The sequence below is a fragment of the Cnephaeus nilssonii genome (genome assembly GCF_951640355.1).
Source record: "Cnephaeus nilssonii genome assembly, chromosome: 11".
NCBI lineage: Eukaryota > Metazoa > Chordata > Mammalia > Chiroptera > Vespertilionidae > Cnephaeus > Cnephaeus nilssonii.
In genome coordinates, this window is record NC_137082.1 from 69,294,974 (window position 1) to 69,319,404 (window position 24,431).

The 24,431-nt window shown below is 40.9% G+C and overlaps 1 protein-coding gene across 1 annotated transcript; it reads right to left on the reverse strand.

The window, feature by feature from the left end:
* Positions 1-1,013: 1,013 nt before the first annotated feature.
* Positions 1,014-22,627, reverse strand: YWHAB (tyrosine 3-monooxygenase/tryptophan 5-monooxygenase activation protein beta). Its single transcript, XM_079783862.1, has 6 exons — positions 22,439-22,627; positions 7,278-7,580; positions 5,287-5,410; positions 4,042-4,205; positions 3,236-3,331; positions 1,014-2,920 (listed from the first exon to the last, which is right to left on the reverse strand). Exons 2-6 carry the CDS (start codon positions 7,575-7,577, stop codon positions 2,864-2,866), a joined length of 741 nt encoding a protein of 246 aa, XP_079639988.1. The 5' UTR covers positions 7,578-7,580; positions 22,439-22,627; the 3' UTR covers positions 1,014-2,863.
* Positions 22,628-24,431: the final 1,804 nt, after the last annotated feature.

Sequence of the window (24,431 nt, forward strand, 5' to 3'; positions counted from 1 at the left end):
GGAGCCTTTCTCACGGCAGCCCAATCTAGCCCCACCCTTCTGGACCCAGCCTAGTGACTTGGGACTGAAGGCTCCATGTGGGAATTCGAGACCACTAAAGCCTTCTTTGACACTGCCTCCTATGTAGTTTGCATAGACCTTTTCCTGGGATATTCCCTGCCCACCTTTCTCATTTAAGGATTCATTCCACCTGCACACCACCAGGAAAGCTCACCAAGTTACTCTAAGGAACAGTGAGGTCCCAATGAGGTTAGGGCGGTGGTCCCAAACGGAGCAGCAAGACCCTTCTATCAATCTTGAGTTTGCAGATTCGATCTGTGCTGTGGAGTCATTTCTGAAGAATTCCAATCCATTGTGGGACAGTACTTCACCTGGCCTCTAGGAGGGGCGCACCCTCCTGATTTCCCTGCTGCAACAAAGCAGTCCCGTGACCTTTGGTTGGGCGTGTCTCTGAAAGGTGGAACAGCTCCAGAACCAGGGGCAGGAGCTGGTCTGGCTGCCCAGCCTACAGTAGCAAGAAGGCACCAATCAATTCTAATCTTGGGCTAAAAATTGCTCTCTCCTCCCAATCATTTTTCCCCCCTCTCCTTGTGGGAAATCCCATGAGGAAACACAAGAGCTGCTGGCTCCCATAGTGTTGAGACAGATGACAATTATTACTTTGGAGGTGACCAGGCCTTATGTAACCATCTGTCTTGGTTACATCTCAGGGCTTTAAAAAAAAGGGGGGGTGGGTGGGTGGGAGGGGAAAAGAGACTTGAATGGGATGCAAAATCCACTGGCATCACCAAATTTTAGAAGCTCCCAAAGACCTAAGGTGGGCAGGCTTTGTATTAATGGTAATTTCTTTCCTGAGACAACACCTTGACTTCAAGTTCTAAAGGATGACATAAAGCTGTTGCCTACTTTTAAAGAAAGAGTAGAGCCTAAAATTAGAGTGTGATAAAAAAAAGTTAGCTAATTCTGGTAGTGATAGAAATGGTGCCACACATCAACATCAATTCACAGGCAACTAACTGATAAAATTTTTTATTTCACTTTTGAATTTTTACACGTTTCCTGATTATTCCGTGTAAGGTGGAAACTAGAACTGTTTAAAAGACATACACAAATCTAATACATCAATAACCGGGGATTTTCTTTTTTTGCTATACTATTTTCACAACCACGGGTGTGCTTGCTAGGCAATATAACCATCACAGAAGCAAACGTGAGGCAGAATACTGGTAAGGAAAAACAAAGCAAGAAAGAGCTACCAGATATACAGACAGGCTCGTTCCACGTTCACTACTGCATTTTCAAGCGCCAAGTATTTAACTGCACATTTTTGTTCAGCTAGAAAGGAGGGATTTTTTTTTCTTTTTTTTTTTGGTTTGTTTTCATCAGTGCATGAAGGTTTCTTTTCTCATTTCAGCAGATGGACAAACAGATGGATACTACAGCTATGTGGAATGTTAAAAGAGAGGGGGATACTGTGAGACTGGTAGGCCTGGGTATTCTGGATTCTCCCCAATGCAGTGATCATGCAACTTCCCTGCATCAGAGGGTCTTGTTTAAACATGTCTGTGAACTTGGCTGGATGAGTACAGTTGGGAGATCAGGTACCAACAAGCATTATCAGGGCTGGCTGTTAATACAGAGAGGAGTCATGGATATTTAAAAATACTTTTTGATTCAGATCTTGGTGACGGAAGAACAACTGTGCTGAAAACTGGAGGAAGACAGAGCTGCGGTGCTGGAAGCTCTTCTTGACTGAAACAAGGCCTGCTCACCAAAGTGCTCACCAATTTCCCTTCTCACCCCCTCCAGGCCTCCTATCCCTGTCCATATAGTATTAAACTGTGAACAAAAGAAAAATAAAGATAAATTTCAAAAAGAAAAAAAAAGGTAAAACAGGACAGAAACTTAAAAGGAAGAGAAAAACAAAGTCAACAGTCAAAAAGACAATGGGAAAGAATGTTTAGATTTCAGAATTTAAAAGCCCGGAGCTAGGAAGAACCCAAAGACTGAGTACTCCTCATGTGAAAGGCAATCTCTGCAGAACATTATTCATAAAGTTACTACCCAGGAGACAGATAAGGCCATTCATAAGATACACGGCTTGCTTTCTTCTTTAGCTCATGGTTACAAGGAAAATAGATCCCACGACTGAAGCACAAGTTGCAAATCAGTGACATTGTTGTAGGACAGGGGTTTTAGTCACGTGTGTTGTATGAGCACTGGACCTTCTCATGGTGTCATAACCCAGTTAACTGCCACAAAGAATTTCAATTTTCGGCTTCGAGTTTCCTCAGAGGAAGACACTGGACATTTGCGGTCAGGAACTTTTGAGTGGCAAGAGCCCCAACTGGTCAAGTGTCTATAATAAGCCCTGAACAGGCATAATTACTGTGAATTGCCATTAAACTCGAATACGAAATGACAGGTATCTCACTCCAAGTCCCAGCATCACAATATAATCACTACAACTTTCTGTACAACTTTACAATGGAGCAGTATTTCAGTGACTGTTTAAACTTTCCCAAAAGTTACAGATAATTCAGGTCTATTTTTTCTACCAGTAAGAGTTCTGCTTAGTTACAAAACCCCATAATCACAGTGTTCAGTTTTTTAAAAAATTAAACACACAGTAATCCTGTCAATGTTAAAAATCAAAACTTCAGAATGCCGTGGCATTTATGTGACCAATCTGAGTTTAAGATACAAATACCAGCTGTTTATCCCATGGACCATTTTTGCTAGGCTGAGGCTGTGAAAAATCGAAAGTCAATGTACGATTCTTTTTTTTTTTTTTTTATCACACAAAGGGATATATGTGGAGGGTACAGAGTGACACTGAACAGATCACGGAGCACAATAGACATTAGTTCTCTCCCTCCCCAGCATCTCCTTCATCTCCCTGGTTTTCCGACGTCCACAGCTGCAAGAGAAAAACAGAGTTATGATCAAAGCAAGGCTACTAAAATGTACTCTCGGGGCGGTTTCCCATCTGTAGCGCCTTATCTCCCTCAACTGTTTAAAATTATTCCTGTATGAGTGCCAACAGTGATGACTAAAAAGGTTCAAAACTTTAGTACTCATTCAACACTTAAATTGAACCAATTTAACACTTTAAAATGTTAACTATACTTACAAGGCACAAACCTCTCTTGGGTCTTGGGCAATAGTGACTTATGAGGTGGGTGAGTAGACTGTAAACCCTCCAAGAGCAGTAACTGAAACCAGTAGTACTTACAGTGAGATTGTCCCTAAGCAACTGCATGATCAGCGTGCTGTCTTTGTACGACTCTTCGTTCAGTGTATCCAATTCAGCAATTGCTTCATCAAATGCCTACAACAAAGAGCCTTTAGCAAAGAAATCACAGGTTTTCTGGAGCACATTTAGTCCAATTTTTTCCTGCTAACAAATGAATATAATTTATCCTGTCCAGCACTTTGGGAGAACCTAGACCATTATTACCTTGTTTGCCAGCTGTTGCAGCAAACATATAATGAATGTTTATAAAGCATCAATAATGACAAAAATTTTTAGATAAGTCAGCAGGTATCACTGTTAATAGAGCATTCATTCTAGGCAAATTCATTAATTTTTTAATTACCAAAGACATTTCTAGTAATCCTTTAAGAAGAAAACAACAACAAAAACAAAACAAAAAACTACAACTCAAAAGATCTGGATACAAGGAATGAAGGGAGAACAGAACTTCACACCACTAAATCTGGTTCCATTATGCAAGGGAACTTCATTTCACACACTTTTTCCAAATTCTATAACCCAAAGCTTGACAAGAAACAACAAACTGCCTTCACCCTGAATTTTCCACAACCACCCCCTCAAATACTAATCAAACAACAAAAACAAAACACAAAAAAGCAGGTGTTGAGAAGAAATCAGAAAGTAGGTATGAATTTATTTCATAAAATATATACTCAAGTATATATTTTATGAAAATAGTCCAAGACAATGAGTTATATTCAGGAAATAAGTTACTAAGAACAGCACTGTTTTACTATGATCAGAAACCAGAGGGCCTTCCTCACCGTTTTCGCCAGGCTGCAAGCCTTTTCAGGAGAGTTCAGAATCTCGTAGTAAAACACTGAGAAATTCAGTGCCAGGCCAAGTCGAATGGGGTGTGTAGGCTGCATTTCTTTCTTACTAATTTCAAATGCTTCCTGGTAAGCCTGCTGAGAGTTCGACACAGTGGCTAAAAGAAAGGTAAAAAAATATAAAAGGTTGGGTTCTTTCAGAAGCTGCATCACACACCGGACCACTATCAAATTATTTTACCAAACTGGGCTGGATTAAATTGATTAACAATCATTTGCTAAATGTTTGTTCTAAGTTAAGTACTACATTAAATGCTTTGGGGGAAAACAAAAACAATATGACAAAGCCCACGAAGGCAGTAAGAAATACAGAGATAACCTTTAACAAGATAGAACATAAAAAATATGCTCTAGTGGAAAGGTCATGGACTTTGAACCCAAACTTGAATTACCAGCTCTTATTCACTAGGTGTGTGGCTTGAAGTGAAAACCTCTGTAGCCTTGGTTTCCTTATCAGAAGAATGAACAGACTTCCACCCAAACTCCCAGGGTTGTGTAAGGAATAAATGAGACTCTCAATATTTGGCACATAATAGGCACTTAATAAAACACAGCTATAATTACCACCATCACAGTAATACATGTATGAGATAAAAGAGATGTATCACTCTTTTTATCGTGCTTTCATGCTCAAGTTTCACCTCTAAAGAGAGCTACCAAATAATCCTCAAGTTAAAATTCCCTTTGGAAGTATTACTACACCAGACTTTTATTTTTAATTTTTGTTAAAATTAAAAATTTTCACTGCAGGGTATTTTTTCAGGGGGGAGGGGGGAGAGAGAAACAATGATGTGAGAGAGACACATCAATTGGTTGACTCCTGCATACTCCCCAACCAGGATCAGGGATGGAGCCTGCAACTGAGGTACATGTCCTTGACCAGAATTGAACCTGGGACCCTTCAAGTCCACGGGCTGACACTTTATCCACTAAGCTAAACTGGTCAGGACTGCACCAGACTTTTAATGCCCTCCCTATCTTCCCTTTAGATACATTTTCATCTGTCAACCCCCATGACCACGTTTATCACACAGGTCAGCACAATACTGTGGTCTTTCTGAGTACTGTGATGTTAGTGTCTACAGTGAACAGACAAGGCAAAAACTGTTAAAATTATTACAAAGGAAGACTGACTCCACTAGTGCTCAAATTTCTTTTCTTTTTTTGAATGTTACTTACTTTGCTTATTGTCTCCAGAAGCCACCTCAGAAAGGTATCTAAAATAATCTCCTTTCATTTTCAAGTAGAACACCTTACTTTCTGGTTGTGTAGCATTGGGAATAAGATATTTGTCCAACAGCTCCTAAAAAATGATTCACATTTTGTTAAGAATCTGGAAATATTATTTACAAGATGTTAAAACTATGTCTGAGATTCAAGATACACACTACCACTTCTAAATATTTTTTTGAAGATTTAAAAAAACATTTTTCATCCAAAGCGTTTAAAAGTTTTTAGCAGATGTCTGTTTTCTTCTGTTAAAAATCACTTCACCATCCATAAGGGGTTGAATAAAGTAGAGCCATACAATGGAATGCTATGTAGGCCTTAAAAATGATGATGCGGAACTACACTGTTAATATGAAAAGGTTCTCAAAAGAAGTCTGAGTGAAATAAAAATGGCAGATTACAAATATCACATGAATCCTATTTTAATATTAAAATGTGTCTACACGCACAAAAATATGTACAGAAAGTCTGGAATGATACTTTTTCAATGTTAATAATGGTTCTCTAGGTGATAGGAACTATCTGTATGACCTTGGACAAATGACCTAACTATCCTTAGCCTCAGTTTCCTCTGCTCTCCAACAGGAAGCACAATAGCCATCTTCTAGAGTAGTTATGAGAAAGAGCTAAATACATAAAGTGCTTAACATGTTGCCTGGCACATAGTAAGCACTCAAAAGGTAGCTACTACTATTATTAATAATAAATTCCTTTAAACATTTATGCTTACAACAAAAGCAGTTCTGAAGGAGTCCAAGCTTCGTAAACAGAGCAATATTTTCGAAGAGTTGTTTTAGAATGTGGCATCCTGAAAAACTGGTTAAGAGGCAGTAAGTACCATGCGTTCTTCACATTCTTTCAGATGCTCTTAAAAGCTGGTCTACATTTTCAGGAATTATGGAACTTTCTTGCCCTTGGAATACATGCCATACTTCATCTGAATATCAGATGCACCTAACATTCAGGAATTAGTGCACCATTAACAAACCCCCAAATTACCAACAGGCAACAAATTTAGTCATGACATTCTTACACTATGAGTCTAACAAAAAGAGCAGCTCAATGCAAAAGCTTAGTTATAAGGGGATGTGATCAAAGTGAAAAGATGCAAAGAGCAATATTAATTTTAATTCTTTGCAGACAGACAGGGTGCAACTCCTTATGGGTTAGGGATGAGGAGCACTGCCCGATGGCTGACAAGCTTTGTACAGGTTTTCAAAAGAAAGGTGTCATGGGCAGTAATTCGGAGAGGCAGCCAGCAGGGGAGGAGGTAGATCCACAAGTGTGAATTCCTTTTCCCTTCAAAGCAGCCCTCACCGTTCATTTTTACCTGATTTCACCTGGAAGAAAAAGAAAGTTCCCAGTGGGCTCAGGATGTGAGGGAAAGACAATATGATCATGATTTGCTCTAGAATATGCACCCCTCCCATCCAACCCCAGATGGTGGTCAGAGTGAAAGCAGTTAGGAATCAATCATCTGACCAAGGTTTCTATAAAACATAGGAGAGGAAAATCCCCAAACAGACCTACGTGGCTAACTTTCGGACAAAAGCAGGACTTTACACGGGGCAGAGGCTGAAAGGCAGCCTAGCTTTTTGCTCCTAATATTCAGAATAGCCTATCTGTACTGCATCTATCTATAATCCTGCCTATCTGGATTCGATTTCTGAAGAAAAGATGGAGGAATGTTGACTAAATGTTCCTATTTTTCACAGGTCTTTTTGAAGGGAGAGAGGAAAATTCCCCATAAGTGATAAGCAACCTCTGATCAAATAAGAGGTAAGAAAAATCACTTATGTTTAAAAATTACTTGCAAATGGTTTGCAGCTTTCCAGTATATTCAGACACCTTTGTCTCATAAGCTGTTTGAGAGTTTGCATTTGAACATTAAATTAATACAACTTACAAATCACTGTTTGAAACAGAAGCACTGCCCTTACCAGAACATCGTTGCAGATGTCCTGCAGTTCTGCCTCTATCTTCTCCCGGTACTCTTTGCCCATCTGCTGCTTCTTCTCGTTCCTCTCTGTTTTCTGTTCAATGCTGGAGATGACACGCCAAGAAGAACGGCGGGCGCCTACCACATTCTTGTAGGCAACAGAGAGCAGATTTCTCTCTTCATTGGAGAGTTCATGCCCCTGTTCCGTGACTGCCTTCATAGCTGCAGCCATGTCATCATAGCGCTCAGCCTGCTCGGCGAGTTTGGCCTTCTGTACCAGCTCACTTTTATCCATGGTCATTCCCTAAAACAAGAACAAGAGAAAAAGAGAAACAAATGTCAAGCTTCAGGGCCCAGAAAATGCCTGCGTGACTCTACTTCCACCCATCTGAAAAGAAACATACCTTTATGTGTAACATCTATTTCCAGATGCCCTCAACAACACTGACCAGACACACCTATCAACTTAGGTATTTTGCTAAGATTTTTTTCTTACTTTGGTCAATTAATTTCCCCAACAATACTACAAGACAGATATGTTCATAATAATCCGCCCCCTTCTTTGAGGTGAAGAAACAGAGGTTCAGCAAAGGCAACATGGCTTAGAGATGATAGAGAGCCAGAACTCAAATTCAAGTGTCTCTCTCTACAGTTTTTGTTTTCTTCTACATTCCGCATCTGCCTCCTCAACACACAGAGACTGATTAATAATGATTTCTTTAGAAACTTATGCTACATATATGTTCTTTACTTTTTTCAAAAATTGTCCTGTTTTGACCAAATAATGTAGGGAAAAATATCTTAAGTGTGATGATTGCTTTAATCTTCAGGCAAAAAATAAGACTTTATGTTATATCTGGCAGTGCCCATCAAGCAGTAGGTACCTAAAAAATATGTGCCATTTTTATCATATCTTCTGTGATTTGCTAAATTTGTTACAAGAATACACTGTAGCATAAATCAAGGGCAGGCAAATTTGGCTCTAGCACCAGCCCTGCTACTTACAAGTGGTATGACCTTGGTCAAATCACTTAACCTCTGAGCTTTGTTTCCTCAGTGGAAAATAAGAAAACTACCAACTCTCCACCGGATTATATACAATAATCAGGCACTAATTCAGTACATGGTATAGGTTGCAAGAGATATGAGTGTATTCTACAACATGCACAGCAACAGAACTTCAAATTATAACTGAGTTCATCTAAAAGTTCCTCTGAAATAGACAAAAATCTTAGTGGCTTCAGTTTATCATTTTATCAAACCCTTTATTCACCAATCAGTGAATGCTGTTTAAATTACTCACCTCACCTTAGTCAATTCCCCACTATAATAATCACCATTTATAGAGAATACAGTAAGTTTTGGATAACATGAAGCTAAAAATTAGCCAATACAAATTAATTTTATGTACTATTGGTTTAAATTTCAATAGATCCATCTGTGCCAGTGTAAAAATACACTAACATCCCAAAGTATAAAAAGATAAAATACTACTTTAAATAGTGATGGGAGTATCAGTATTTTTAAAACAAATTCTCTCATTACTACACACACACACACACACACACACACACACACACACACACGGTATAAAAATTTAAGTCTCTGAAAATGGTTACTAATTTTAAAATAGAAAAGGAAGTATAAGCCCTATTCACAAACTGGTTTTGCCTTAAAGTCATTTTTGTATTTTCAAGGGAGAAATTCTACAGATGCCTGTACCACATAAAAGTATTTTATGAGATGGAACACAATGATAAGATACACTCCAAACCTAGACAATTGAAATAGTTGGTTTTTTAGTTCAGAACTATGGTATTTCTTCCCCCTGCTTATTACCTAAATCATATTCAGAGCTGTGTTTTATATAAGGCTCACTAACTCTAAGCTTACACTCAGTGAAAAGGTCTCACCTTGATCCATTTGACATCTTCACCCACATCACTAGAATGAGACTATGAGCGTTAATAATCCTCACAAAATATTTGATTTGCTCTCCTACATTTCCTGGCAACCCCCTGCATGTAGGAGGAGTCACACGATTAGTTCTGTCCAATGAAATATAATTAGAAATGATGCTACTTCCAGGTTAAAACTGCTAAAAGCCTGTATGGTTCATCAGACTCTCTTCTTACAGCAGCCACTGTCACAAAACAGTAGAGTTTCTATAACACGAGTCTGTAAGGTGAAGGAACCCCTGCAGACCTGCATTGGACATGCAATGGGAAAAAGAAATAAACTTTTGTTGGGTTAAGTCATTGACATGGTGGGGCTGTTTGTTACCACAATACAACCTAGTCTACTCTAATATAATAAGCACATCAAAAAAACATACTATTGGGGGGGGGATGGGAATGAAGGACATTATTACGGTAACTATAATACTGTCAACAATAACATATATATATGCTAAAATTATATACTCTCTCAATATGTCTAACTTTCTTGACCATAAAGTCTTTGAGATCAGGACACTATTTCCATCATTAAATAACCCTACTTCATTGTTCCTAAAAGAGAGAAATAGAAAGAAGCCAACTTTCAATTAACTTTAAAAATTTCCCAGTCTGTAGACTAATTCAAAGTCAGCAGTCACTTAGTCTTAGTGGTCCACTCCAAATTCATAAAACAGCGCCTATGCAACTCTACATGGGAAAGATTCCAGTTAATAAAGTACTGGCCACAAGCCAATTCAGAGCTAAGCCATCCCATGCAGTATTATAAAAGAGTAATAGAGAAATACGAAGGATCAATACTGCTAAAGGAGACCTGGAAACTCTTTGGCTCTACTAGACCCCCCAAGTAAGATGCACACCTCTTCCTCCCCTTCCCAAACATTAAAAGTTAAATCATACCTCTTTAAAGAATTCTGACTCTCCTTGGGACCTCCCAAAGTACACATTCTATTTCTCAAAATAAAATGGGATCTTTCTGGTTTGGAGACAACTATTTCAAGCTTCTTTGGGATCACTGCAAGAGCTCTTGGAGATTGAGAACCCATCATGATATGGAAAGATTGACCACACGCCTTAAATAAAGTATGAATCTATTTAAAAAATTTGAATTACACATACAAAAACAACTTACAACAAGCAAAAGCCATAGCTAAATGTCCTGATGCCTGCTGCTTATGTAACTTTTGACTTATATAACATGGATTCTGAAGCAGCAAGACCAATTTCAACAGGAAATGGGTTACACAACACCCAGCAGTTTGCAGGAAGGCAGCAGACAACAGAGAAATTAAATTGTTCCTACTTCTACATCTATAATAAACCTCCCATGCGCCTTTCCCTAGTCTCACTACTTCCAGTCTCTCATTATCTTTAGTCCACTTCATGTCTTTGCTACCAGATCCATTCTTCATTCTTGACACTCTGATCAAGTCACTTCCTGCTCAAATTCCTTTAAAGCCCCCTCCTGCCAATAGCAGTCCAATTTTTCCCACCAGTAAGGCTTTCGAACCATCTTTCCCAGATTTTTCCCAAAACCTGCCTTCCATGCAATACGTACTTCTCTGGCAAAATGGTTTTCTTACATACAAAGTATTCTTTTCTTTCTTTGTTCACCAAGCCACTCCTCTACCTGGAATGTCCTTTTCCATCTACTCTGCATACAAAATTCTTCCCAAGCATGGCTTAAATGTCAACTCCTCCACGAAGCCTTTTCATAAGCTACTACACCTGATCCGTTTAATATGATAGCCACTAGCCACACGTGGCTAATGTCAGATGTTTAAACTGCAATATTTGAAATATGGAGTTAACCTTTTGCACTCGGATGTCAAGTGTGACTCGACACGGTTAGCATCGGTAGCCCATCCCTTCCCTCCCTCCATCCCTCCTCCTTTATTTGGGCTTTTCTTACATTAAATAAATAAGTTTGTATGAAAAGAAACTCCAGTTTTTTATTCTACTGCCGCGCTTTGTAATATCTGGGGTATTTAAAAAATTAAATCCCAAGTAGAATAAAGGAATCGAGAAAAAAGCAAGCGAGTGCAAAGGGTTAAATTTTTATAAAGTATTTAAATTAATTTCACTTGTTTCTTTTTACTTTTTAAATGTTACCACAAGATAAATTTAAACTACTTACAAATTGTTTATTTCTGGAATTTTCTGGAAATACAGTGGCTCACATTGTATTTCTATTGGACAGCATTACTCTAAACTAAAAATATTCTCACAAAGCATTTTCTGTATACCTCTCTTAAGGTTTTATCACATTTCTTTAGTACCAAAATTATTTGTCTATATTCCTTAAATCCCTTACAACACCAAAACTCCTTGAGGGCATATCCCCCACAGCACCTTGCACATAATCGGTATAAACAAAAATATCTGCTGAATAAATGAACAGATCCCAAAATGAAAAAATAGACAAACTGCAACCTTGGTAGAACTCTCTCTCTTCTTAAATAATTCCAAGCACCTATTCTTCATAAGCACATTAAATCCTTCTTATATTTGTACCTCATCCCTTGTATTTCTGGCACCTACTTCAGAATTAGTCATGCCTCCACCCTTACCCCATAACTTTCAATGACTCTCTCTTTCACCCTTACTCCATAACTTTCAATGACTCTCTCTTCTCCATCAAATCTAAACTCTACCTGGCTTTCAAAGTCCTTCATAACTTGGCTTTTCAAGACCTGTTAAGACTTTCTCTTCCAGTATTCTCCAACATGCACCTTTCTCCCAGGCTGGACATCACTGAATACTCTAAATGCCATGATCAAACATGCCTAAAATTGCTTCTGTACCGTAGTCTTCCCTTATCTCTGGTTTCTCTTTCCACGGTTTCAGTTACCGGCAGTCAAATGCAGTCTGAAAATATTAAGAAGAAAATTCCAGAAATAAACAATTTGTAAGTTTTAAATTGCAAGCCACGGTGAGTAGTGTGATGAAATCTCATGACGCCTGGCTCGGTACTATCAGGATGTGAATCATTCTTTTGTCCACAGACTCTAGCCAAAGACGCTACCTGCCCGTTAGTCACTTAGTAGCAGTTTCCATTATCAGATCAGTTACAGAGAGAAAGAGGAAGACCACATTCACATAACTTTTATTACAGTAGATTGTTATAATTGTTCTATTTTGTTACTAGCTACTGTTGTTAATTTCTTACTGTGCCTAATTTATAAATTAAATTTTATCATAGCTATGTTATGTAAAGGGAAAAACATAGTATATATGGAGTTTGGTACTACCTTCGGACATAGAACATATCCTCCGAGGGTAAGGGGGAACTACTATAGTTCATTTCATCTAGAATGTCCTATTTACTTTCTGTCTATACAAACTCTATCCATCCATCTAGGACCAGAAGGCCTTCCCTGATTACCCCATCCCCAGCTGATCTACCCTGCCTATGAACCCAAATACACCTGTAGCCTATTACACAGTCTAGGGCTTCTCTATATCTATGATGAGCCATGTGCATGTCCTCAAAAGAAAAGCTTTACATTTGTTTCTCATTTAATGCCTAAAATAGGCCAATCACAAAATTAATGTCCAAGTATCTATCTGTGAATTTTTTAAATAAATCATTACTGGGAGAGCAGAAAGAACACAGGCTACATATATGTGGTATGGTGGAAAGACAACAGGAAAATGTGTAAGAGCAGGATCTACCACTACACAGCCACATGAGCTTATTCAATCTCAGTCTTCCAATCTATAAATTGGAAACAATAGCTTCACCTCAGAAAAGGTGGTACTGTGAAGATGTGGGGCAGAGAATTAAAGAATAAATACATGGAGGGGGCATTCAAAGGAGGAAAGGAGGACAGCTGTAATACTTTCAACAATCAAGATAATTTTTAAAAAAAGAATAGTAAGTACAAAAATTTTTTTAAAATGCATAGTGCATATCACACCTCTCAGAGTGCCTATACATCACAAAATATGAGCTTGGAGTTTATTTTATTTTAAAATATATTTTTATTGATTTCAGAGAGAAAGGAAGAGGGAGAGATAGATAGAAACATTCATGATGAGAGAGAATCATGGACTGGCTGCCTCCTACAAGTCCTCCACTGGGGATCGAGCCCACAACCCGGGCTTGTGCCCTTGACCGGAATCGAACCTGGGACCTTTCAGTTCGCAGGCCGAAGCTCTATCCACTGAGCCAAACCAGTTAGAGCTGGAATTTTTCTAAAAATATATTTTATTGATTTTTTACAGAGAGGAAGGGAGAGGGATAGAGAGTTAGAAACATCAATGAGAGAGAAACATCGATCAGCTGCCTCCTGCACACCCCCTACTGGGGAAGTGCCTGCAACCGAGGTACATGCCCTTGACTAAAATCGAATCCTGGGACCCTTCAGTCTGCAGGCCGACGCTCTATCCACCGAGCCAAACCAGTCAGAGCTGCAATTTTTTAAAAAAACATACAAACCATGAGAAGGAAAAGCAAGTCCAGATTAATCCTGCACAGGAAGTGAATATTATAATGTTAACATTATATATAAGACTTCACCCCTCAATGTCCTCAAAATGGACACAAATGTTAACTTAACAGTTTTATTCAGTAGTTCCTAATTGAATTTTCTAGATGTTAAGTAGTGATGGTTTATAATCAGAACTTATTTTTCTTCTGAGACTTTGAAGGAAGGTTCCAGACCAAGATAAACATCGGCAAGAGAGCCTTTATCTTGCCTTCTAAAAGGCCTTAAAAGACTGCAGTCCATCATCAGGCCTAGCACCAACAGCCAAGCCATAATAGCAAAGCAGAAAAATTTATTAGAGACCGAAAGAGGTGTAACCCAGCAGTAGGCCAAAGATTTCCTTGTGCCGGCATAGATCAAGAAGTCACCGACATGCTCCAGAATGGGATTGCTCAAGCACAGCCACATAATGATGGCTGTCGGGCTGTTCAAGGCCACTAGATGTAGCACTTCAGAGGGCAATTCAAATATCCAACCGGGGAGTGGTTCAAAGAGAGATAAATGTTACAAGATTACATGGCCATCAAAAGAAGGGATTTAACCCTAGCCAGTTTTTCTCAGTGGTTAGACCCTTGGACTGAAGGGTCCCAGGTTTGGTCAAGGGCATGTACCTCAGTTGCAGGCTTGGTTCGTGGCCCTAGTTGGGGTGCATGTGGGAGGCAACCAATGAATGTGTCTCTCACATCGATGTTTCTCTCCCTCTGTTTCTCCCCCTCCCTTCCACTCTCTCTCTCTCTAAAAAAAAAAAAAATCAATGGAAAAAAATATCCTTGGGTGAGGATTATAAAAAAAGAAAGAGCCCTAGCCAGTTTGGCTCAGAGGGCTGAGCATCGGCCTGTGGACTGAAGGGTCCTGGGTTCAATTCCAGTCAAGGGCACATGCCGGGTTTGCAGGCTCAATCCCCAGTGTGGGGTGTGCAGCAGGCAGCCAATGAATGATTCTCTCTCATCATTGATGTTTCTCTCTTTCCCTCTCCCTTCCTCTCTCTGAAAGCAGTAAAAATATATTAGAGAAGGGATTTAATGTCATAGAAATACCTGTTAAAGAGAGATAAAGAAGGTGAGGGTAAATCTGCATCACAACATTTCATCTTTGTAAAATATCTCCTAAAAAACATTATGAAGAATAATTCTACAGATAGCCATGAAATACCAGTGGCCAGAAGGAAACATTCAAGAATAAGAAAAAAATAAAATAAAATAAAGGGCTCTCTAGCCATTGTTAATCGATGTTTTCTTTTCTTTCTTTCTTTCTTTCTTTCTTTCTTTCTTTCTTTCTTTCTTTCTTTCTTTCAAGCATTGCAAAAAGCAAAAGTTGAAAATGACAGCTGTGGCTTTTGGAAGTATTAACTTTCACATATGTGTTGTTTTCAAGGGAAAAAAAACCCTCAATTTAATTGAATTTAATAATTGTTATAAGTTTAAAGCGAGGATTCTATATTTATTATGTGTCAGGATTACTGAAGCGCTAATACAAAACAAATCTGAGTGGGATCTGATCACATTGTGTGACCTTGGGCATAGCACAATGGAAAGCCCTACATACAACAAATCTGAGCTTCTAAAAGAAATTAGGTGACTTTTTAAATAACTTTTCTGAATCTCGGTTTCCTAAAATGTTAAAAGGAGACATTTATAACTAACAAACAAGATGGTGTACATGAAATGAGAAGACAGCACAATATCAAAGCTGCTTCTTGGAGAAGGAACCAGGCTAGAATGAGAGGGAACAGGTTGTTTAAACAGGAATGGTCCTGACTGGCTTTATGGGTTAGGATGGGGTTTTATTCAGAAGAGAAAAAGGGAACTGCTTGAGGGAAGATAGGGGAGGGTGGGGTAAGGAGGGGAGATCAACCAAAGGACTTGTATGCATGCATATAAGCCTAACCAATGGACACAGACAACAGGGGGGTGAGGGCATGAGTGGGGGGGGGGGGGGGGCAATAAGGACACATATGTAATAACTTAATCAATAAAGAAAAAACATTATTTAAAAAAAAGGGAACTCCTCACAGGGACCAAAAACATAGATGCATGAATAAAGTGCATTCTGTTTTTCTAGATGAATGAGAAATCAAAGGCCAAGGTAGATACAGAAATGAGAACAGTTATCAATCTAGAGAGGAAACTGCGAGGAACATCTTAAAAATCTACGCTCAAAAGTTTGCATGGGGTAAGGAATTGACAATAAATTCTGAAAAACATTCACAGATGTACCATTCCAGATAGAACACCCATCCTATATAATAAAAGGGTAATATGCAAATCAACTGAACAGCGAACGACCGGTCACTATGATGCACACTGACCACCAGGGGGCAGATACTCAATGCAGGAGCTGTCCCTAGCCCGTAGGTCCCGATTACCTGAACGGGGCCTGCTAGCCAACCTCTCAATCCCTCCCCCTGGCTGGCAGGCTCCCGAATGCCTGATAGCGAAGGGAGAACTGGGGGTGGGTGGCGGTGAGGGGGCAGGGCCAGCAGCCGGGGAAGATGGCCCAGATTGCAGGCCAGGCCTAGGGACCATACCCATGCACGAATTTCATGCATCAGGCCTCTAGTAGCACCATAAAGAAAGTTACAGCTCTGGAGTCATTCTGCTGAAGGAAGAACAGATGTCAAGCTCCTGCAGGACAAGGATGGACTGAGGAAATCAGTGGAACCAGGTGGTTGGTGGGTGTCACCAGTAAAAGTATTCCTGGCTCTTAAAGAAAACTACTCACTGAAAATCACCAACTCTAAAAAGTCTGTGTGCCATTCTACACATAAAATTCAGAGTCCTGTAATAAATTTAATTCCATTCAAACATTTGCAGGCTTTGTTAGAAAATGAAACACAGCATGTCTGACATACCAAGTCGTTAGCATGATGTCCAGAGAACATGATTGTGGAGGGAAACTGCACTTCTATTTGAAAATCCCTTCCCTCTCTCACATCAGTTGTTGAGTATCATTAACTGTGTCCAATTAGTCAAAATTAAACCTAAAACAATGGAGGTGGTAAGTGTTAAGCCCAAGGTCACACAATGTGCATCAGTGGCAGAGGTGACAATAAACTGATCTCCTGGCTTTCAGTGATTGATGATAAAAAAAGACAGTATGCTAATTATGATCCATAAAGACTGCCCACTTGGTCGATCTTGGGAATAGGGTTCAAAAGCTTTGGGCCCACCAACAAAATGGGAGTGACCCAGTCCAATTGACCAGTATCACACACGAACTCCAGAGGTTACTGGACCTCTGTGAGTCTTTTTAATCATGCACTAAATAGGCAAACCTACTTATTAATAGGGCTTTTGTAAGGAATAAATTTGTTCCCGATAAAAAACATTTAACACAGTCTCTGCACACTGTGAGTACTCAAATGTCAGCCACAGTAGCTTCTACACAAAAGTCTAACAAATGGTCAACAGCTGAAGGGACACTTACATGCCTCATTTCTTTTAAATTCAGACAGACTTCTATAAAGAAAAGCATGTTCATTTACCCCTGCCTAGTTCTATAACAGCAGTTATCAGTTTACTGTAAATGTCTGTTGGCTCCCACACGGGATTATAAGCTTCAGGTAGGAACCTAGACTTTTATTTGTGGGTGCCAAACACATAGCACAATGCCTGTCATGCTGAATATGAAACTTTTTGATCAGTTGATGCACTTTTTTGAGGAACTGAACAGGCTGCTATTTCTATTTCCTATGTGGACTGAGGCAGGAAGACCAGATCTGTCCTATAAAATACAGACTATATTTCTACTCTGTCCTAGATTACTTTCATTCTTTTTTTTAATTTTAAGATTTTTATAGATTTCAGAGAGGAAGGGAGAGGGAGATAGAGACAGGAACATCAATGATGAGAATCATTGATTGGCTGCCTCCTGCATGCCCCCTACCGGGGATTGAGCCCACAACCTGAGCATGTGCCCTTGACTGGAATCGAACCCGGGACCCTCCAGTCCGCAGGCTGACGCTCTATCCACTGAGCCAAACCAGCTAGGGCTCCTTTCATTCTTTTTAAAAATGAATTTTTTAATTCATTTTTAAAAAGAATGGGTAACCTTGGTTAATTACATGATATGTTTCAGGTGTACAATTTTTTATGAAACATCACCTGTATATTGCATTGTGCACTCACCACCCAAAATCTAGTCTCTTTCTGTCACCAAACGTTCAGCATCCCTCCATCCCCTTTCCCTGTTATCTGTACCTATGAGTTTGTTGGTTTTTATTTTTAAAAAGAGCCACTTCAGTTCCAATCAGAAGACAACGCTACACTTAACTGTTTCTTAGCTACCAACTGTTATATTTACACATGGAAACTGAGCTTCCACAAACCCTTGAAATACTTTGTGTCCATCTCTCAAAAGTCTAATCAGCTATACAATTGGTCTAGTAAAGAAAACCAAAAAAATCCATTAATTATGGTTTACCTAAATGTGCAAAGCACTAAGGATTTATATCAACTCATTTAATCCTGGGAATGTCACTGTCCCTTTTATAGATGCCAAAACTTACCTGCCCAGGGTCACACAGTAAATCCAGTACCTGGCTCTTTCCTCTATGTGGCACTACTCCTAAAGATCAACTATGATTTTTGATGCTTATTTAATAAAAAAAATAGAACAATTTTTTGAAGATTCTTCAAAAGGTATTACAGTGAGATTTGAGAATTGGCCTTAATTCATCTAGCTTTAAAAGCTAAAATCAAATGAAGCAGTTAGAAACAGCATATGCCAGAAATTCACCAGACTGTTAAACAAGCTTTCAGGTAAGATTTATGGACAAACAATAACAACGGCCAGGGCCCACGTGTACTTTATTGTTGCCTCCAATCTCTGTCCAGGTCAAGGCCATTCAGAAATAACTTTTATTGTTGGCTCTCTTAGGGAAAACAATGAAATGAACTTACATAATAGAGGAATGGCCAAATTTTTTAAAAAGTAATCTCACTCCAACTCTGCTGGGAATGACTTGTTCTCTAGAGGTTGTCAATCAATTTCACCCCATTTTAAGTATTACAAATACATAATGATGCCTATATTAGATCTTTGAGCAGAGAAAGCAGTTAAGATGATTGGATTTTAGCAGGCACATCACAAAATATATTCATCTATATTTCCTTCCGAAGTATTCCCCTTAGAAAAATTCCTTCAGAATCCAATTGTTAGTTTCTCCATCATGACATATAGATGATACTAAGATCATATTCGTATTGAGACCAAGATGGTTCTAAATCTTAAAATTAATTATACAATTAATTTCTTGCTTCCTGGCTAGTGAATTGTCACCTCTCCCTAGAAAAATGTAGGAACCCAGAAATTTAAAGTTGCTTAACAGCCCGGCCGCGGTGACTCAGTGGTTGAGCTATGAACCAGGAGGTCACTGTTTGATTACCGGTCAGCGCACATGCCCGGGTTGTGGGCAGGATCCCCAGTGTTGGGCATGTAGGAGGCAGCTGATCAATGATTCTCATCATTGATGTTTCTCCCCCCCCCCCCCCCCGCCACCTCTCTGAAATCAATAAAGATATTTATTTTTTTAAAGTTGCTTTACAAGGAAATTTTAGTTCATTCTCTAAGGTATCCATTCCATTTAAAGGAAAACAGCTTAGTTTGATGCCACTGAAAAAGCAGGTAGCATTACAGGATGTTTAATTTAGAATTTTCTCTCTACTCATCTCCTCCTAACAAAATATGAAAAGTCTAAAACTCTACAGAAAGGTAGTATGATAAAGAAAAATCAATAAAGGTGGCCCTCAACAATGAAGGTTTAAATAAATAAATAAATAAATAAGGTCCTGACTAAACTCAACTAGATGAAGAACCTAGGACTGGATAAATCCACAAAATAACTAACTAGCTTTCTCTCTAGTATGAAGCAAATACTAGAAAAAATGGTCTTTCACAAGCAGTATCATTCCTTCAAGCCAGAATATATATACTCCCCCTCAACAAATTACATTGTACCTATTTTCAAAAATAGCTAAAATTCCTATTTAAATACAATTACGCTGTATACACTGAAAGATATATGTGTGTTCTACTACAAGTAGAAACCTATCATTAGAGCCAGGCTGCCTGGGTTTGATTCCTGGCTCCAACACTTACCTTGTGCTGTATTTCCCTAGGAAAATGATTTAAGTTCTTTGTGCTTCAGTTTCTTCATCCGTAAAATGAGGCTAACAGTGGTTACCTGTCATTGGCAGTTATAAAGGGTTACTGAATGGGTAAAGTGCTTACAACAAAGCTTGGCACATAGTAAGAAATTAAGTGGTGGATATTATTATTACACATTAATTGTTTGATGCTACCTCATCAGTTGGTGAATGACAAACGGATAAACTCCATATGTGTCTATGCTATATAGCATATGTCTGATCTATATATGCTCATCTTCATTTTTATGTTCAAATAACATTTATTAAATACCTACTATATCCCAGATCCTTATTCTAATTATTGAATTTGTCACAATAACACATTAAAGACTATTACCATTTGCAATACAGAGATGAGAAAATGTGCTAGAAAGATTGGAGATGCTAGACACAAAATTAGGTTCTGTTAATACTATGTCAATTTTTGAAAGCAGCATATACAAAAAGGTTGGATCTCATCAGAATGCAACTGGAGGAAAAAAAGAAAGCCATTAACAGTGAACTTAGTGATTAGAAAACAAAACCAAATGCTTCTATTTAACAATCTATAGTTTGTAAAAAGCCTCACAACTCCGGAGCTAGAGAAACCAAGAGATTAAGCAGCAGGCTGAAAATCACAGCTAGAGCTACTACAGGCAAGACCGAATCAAATTGATCTGACGCCAGGTGTAGTGCTCATCCTGCTTCCATGTCCATAGTCAAAAGAGCAAAATGCATTTATTGCAGTGGCCCCAAAACCTGGAGACTCTGTCTTGGGAGCCGGCATCATGGGAATGTGCTCAGCCTGGCTTCATGGAGGCTGTCTCCCGGATCTATAGAGCTCCAATTCTAAAATGGCTTCAAGCACTGCATGATGGGAAATGTACAGAAGATTATAGGGTAGGAGCCATACCTCAGAGGCTGACAGTCCATAAATATTTACTACTGATGAAGGAAGATATTAAATCTGAAAACCAGGTGTGTGGTCTAGGCTAAATCACCTCACTTGTCATAAAGACTCCATCTGTAAGATGGGTGAATGGTTTCTTATCTCTTTGAAAGGAGGGGCTAGGAAAATAATGCAGCAGTTGCTACTGAATTACTAGCCTTCTATTTTGAAGACCATAGGTTAAAATTCTAATTTGGGTCCAGAAAATGGACAGGTTATATCCTTATCATCCTGTGTGCTGCTAAGGACATAGAAAACGAGGGCTCAGGTAACAGAGATACATACTCCAAAATTAGGAATGGGGTGTATTGGAAGTGTTCAAGAAGAAAATCACTAAGAACCAAGTAATATTTATACATTTAAGTTTCTAACAGGAAAATGCAAAAAAACTGAGTAGCCACATGTTCTGTTCTATAGACTGCACATATGTGTGGTTTCATTTGAACAATTGAGACAGAGTGAGAAATGCAATTTTTATATTCTTACAAGTGCTTCATCTTTCTGTTTGGGCTCCTGTGGCCTCCTGATTTTATATGCTCATAGCACCATCTTGCCAAATTCTATCTCCCACACAGGGCAAGTAAAATCAGAGCCTGATGCTATCTACCAAAGAGAAAAGCAGTGAAGGCAAGGACACGAGAAACGAATTCTTACAGATAAGGTTGGCAAATTGTCTTACCAATACTGCCACCTTTGAAAACCTCATTACATGCAGAATTCTCCATTCGCAATAGACAAAGATGTACTCATCTTATGAAGACAAGGGCCCCAAATCACTTCCACCCTTCCCTACCACCAGGGAAGCCATCAGGCACATTTCAATCCTAAAAACATGCTAACACACAGTATGGGGGAATTTTGGGCGAGTACACAAAAGGCTCTGGCATTAATGACGGTAAATACCGTGGGAAAATATTCGATTCTCAGTCTCTGACATTTTTTTTTTTTCCTGAGGATCCGATCTGACTCAGTAACCGGTTCCAACAAATGCATTTTCTTGATGCAAACCTCAACCCTGTGCTTCCCAGGGAACCAGGGAATCTCGGGTCCCACCGGGCTCCAAAACCAGAGAACGAGGATGAAAAATGGCTTTGCTGCAAAGTGGGAGGGGGGGGTTATCTCTCTGCTCTCTCCCAAGGTTAAACCCCTTACCCATTCTGGGGGAGTCAAGCAGGGGCACGGGGGCTCGAGAACTCGCCCGCATTTGGTTCAATTTTAATTTCTGGAAACCGGAAAGCAAGGAGCAGGGGTGACAGGGCTGAAAACGTTGGATCTCAACACCCAAGGTGTAGGGAGGAGTCGCGCGGGGATCGAAACTGGGCACTGAGGGAGGGTCCGGGGTGCGCGCCTGGCTATCCCTTCCGGTCTGGTCCGGAGCCGCACCCAGCCCGCCGGGCAGTCCGCGGGCGGCGAGGGCGGCCGGGCCTCTCCGGAGCCGAGGGCCCGGCCCCGGAAACAGGGAGGGGCCGCGGTGAGGCCGGGCCCGCGCCGCAGGCGACCGCGCGGGGCAGAGGAAGGCGCGCGCCACTACTCCTGGAGCCCACCCGGGGGTCGCCCTGGTCGCTGCCGCCACCGCCGCGAGTGGGGAGCTTCGGGATTGGGCCCCCGGGGGCCCCGGGCGGGCCCCGCGCCGCACTCACCGTGGGAGGTCGGCAGGGACAAAGACGATGGCGAGCGGAGCTCCGAGCGCGGTGACCGCTTCCTTCCCAGGCCCACTCCTCAAGCAGCAGCGGCGGCTGCAGCGGCGGCACGGCAGCTACCCCGGCTCCGGAATCGGCGGCGGCGGTGGCGGCAGCTCCACTTCCGCTCCGGTCACCACTTCCGCTCCGGCCCGAGCCCCGCCCCGTCCCCTGCGCCGTCTCCTCATTGGGCGAGCGGGGCACGGGGTTGCCCCGGCCGCCCTAGAGGGGCGCTGACGGAGGGAGGAGGAAGCGGAGCGGAGGGCCGGGAGGCAGCGGGCGCGGGAGGGCGGAGGGCGTGGGCCTGGAGCGGGAGGGAGGCGGGCGGAGGGGGACGGAAATAAGGGCGGGGGAGCGGAAAGAGGAGGAGGGGGGAGAAGGGGCGGTGTGCGTGGGGGAGGGTCAAGGACTGGGTCGTGTAGGAACCTGGAGAACTGGGCGAGGTTTGGGTTGGGCGGGCCCTAGGCCGGCTTCACTTAGGCTAAAACTCGCGGGGGCCAGGCCGAAAGATTCCGAGGCCGTCGGTTCCCAACCCACCCAGAAAGTAATCGCCACGGCGTCGGAGGCAGAGATCTGTCCCCTTTGGCTGTGTGCGTTGGGAAACTGGACCTAGGGAAGGACAGAAATTGCTCATTCCTACATTTTCGTTTAATCCTCTGTTCAGTCCTTCAGGGTACTTACCTTTTCCTCCTTTGTGGACTGAAGAGGTGCCAGAAATGGAACCGGTAAAGGTCCTTTTTTGAAGTGTCTATGATCTCTTCATTGAATACGTCGCTTCCCAAGCTCTTAGAGGAAACTTTAAGGAAAGGAAACAGGTCCCCGATTCCCGAAACTGATCTCTCCATTATCAACCTTCTCTTCCTCCCCAAGGCAGTTTTTTGTTTTTTTTTTAATGGAATGTATTGGGATGATATTGGTTAGTAAATTATATGGGTTTCAGGTGAAGGAGGTTGACAACCAGTTCTTCAAAATGCCTCTCACCTCCACTTCCTTTCATCCAGTCTTTCAACAAATGGTAATTGAGCAGACGGTGTGCTTAGGGTTGGAGACACAGCAAGAGCAGGACAGAGGGGGCCTGGTCTTGGAGTGCACAGTCTGATAGGAGGAAGAACAAAGTGAATAGGTCTTTGTCATCTCTCCTTTACCCTGACTCAGCTTAATGATAGATTTCCAACTCATCACTTTACTCTCAGCCCTGCCCCCATCAACTCCCAAAGTGATCTCTTAAACATGCTCTTCTAATCATGTCCCTTTCTTGCTTGAATCCTTTGGTGATTACTCAGAGCTGGAAGATCACTGATAAGCACCTTGAGTGTGACAAGGTTCTCCAGAAGCTGCCCTTACCCTTTAGCCTTTCCCAGCTCGTTGTCCCCCAACATAAAACCCCAGTTCAACTGGACGATTCCTCCTCCACCCAATGTGCTTGCTCCAGTATTTCTAAACCGTTTGTGTTAGTTGCCAACGGTTTTTACAGAGGGAGATATTTCTGTGAACAGAAATCTGCATCTCTGCCTTGTCTGGTAACACTGTGTCCACATTTCTGTGTGGCAACATTCGGCTCAAGCCAAGGAGTGGCTGCCCGCTCTAGATCAGGCATAGACTTTTCCAAGCGCCAGGGACCCCTCCTGATGTAGTCTGCTTTCCTCATTCATGTTACCTGTCATATAGACATTTGTGCCCGTCACCCCTCATCCCACCTTTTAACTTGAGCAAGATAGAAAGAGAGTGTTGTGTAATGAAAACAGCATGGATTTGACATCAAAACCACAGCATTTGAACCCCGGGAAAGTTTCTCGGTGTAAAAAGTTCCCCGTGGGAACATCCAGAGACTGCTCAGGTTGAAATAAGCCTTAATGTGATGTGACTGTGCCTTATCCCCTGATCCAGAAAATAGCCTAGTGGGTCACAGGGCTTGTGGTGATTACACCACAAATGACATCATCCATGTACGGAG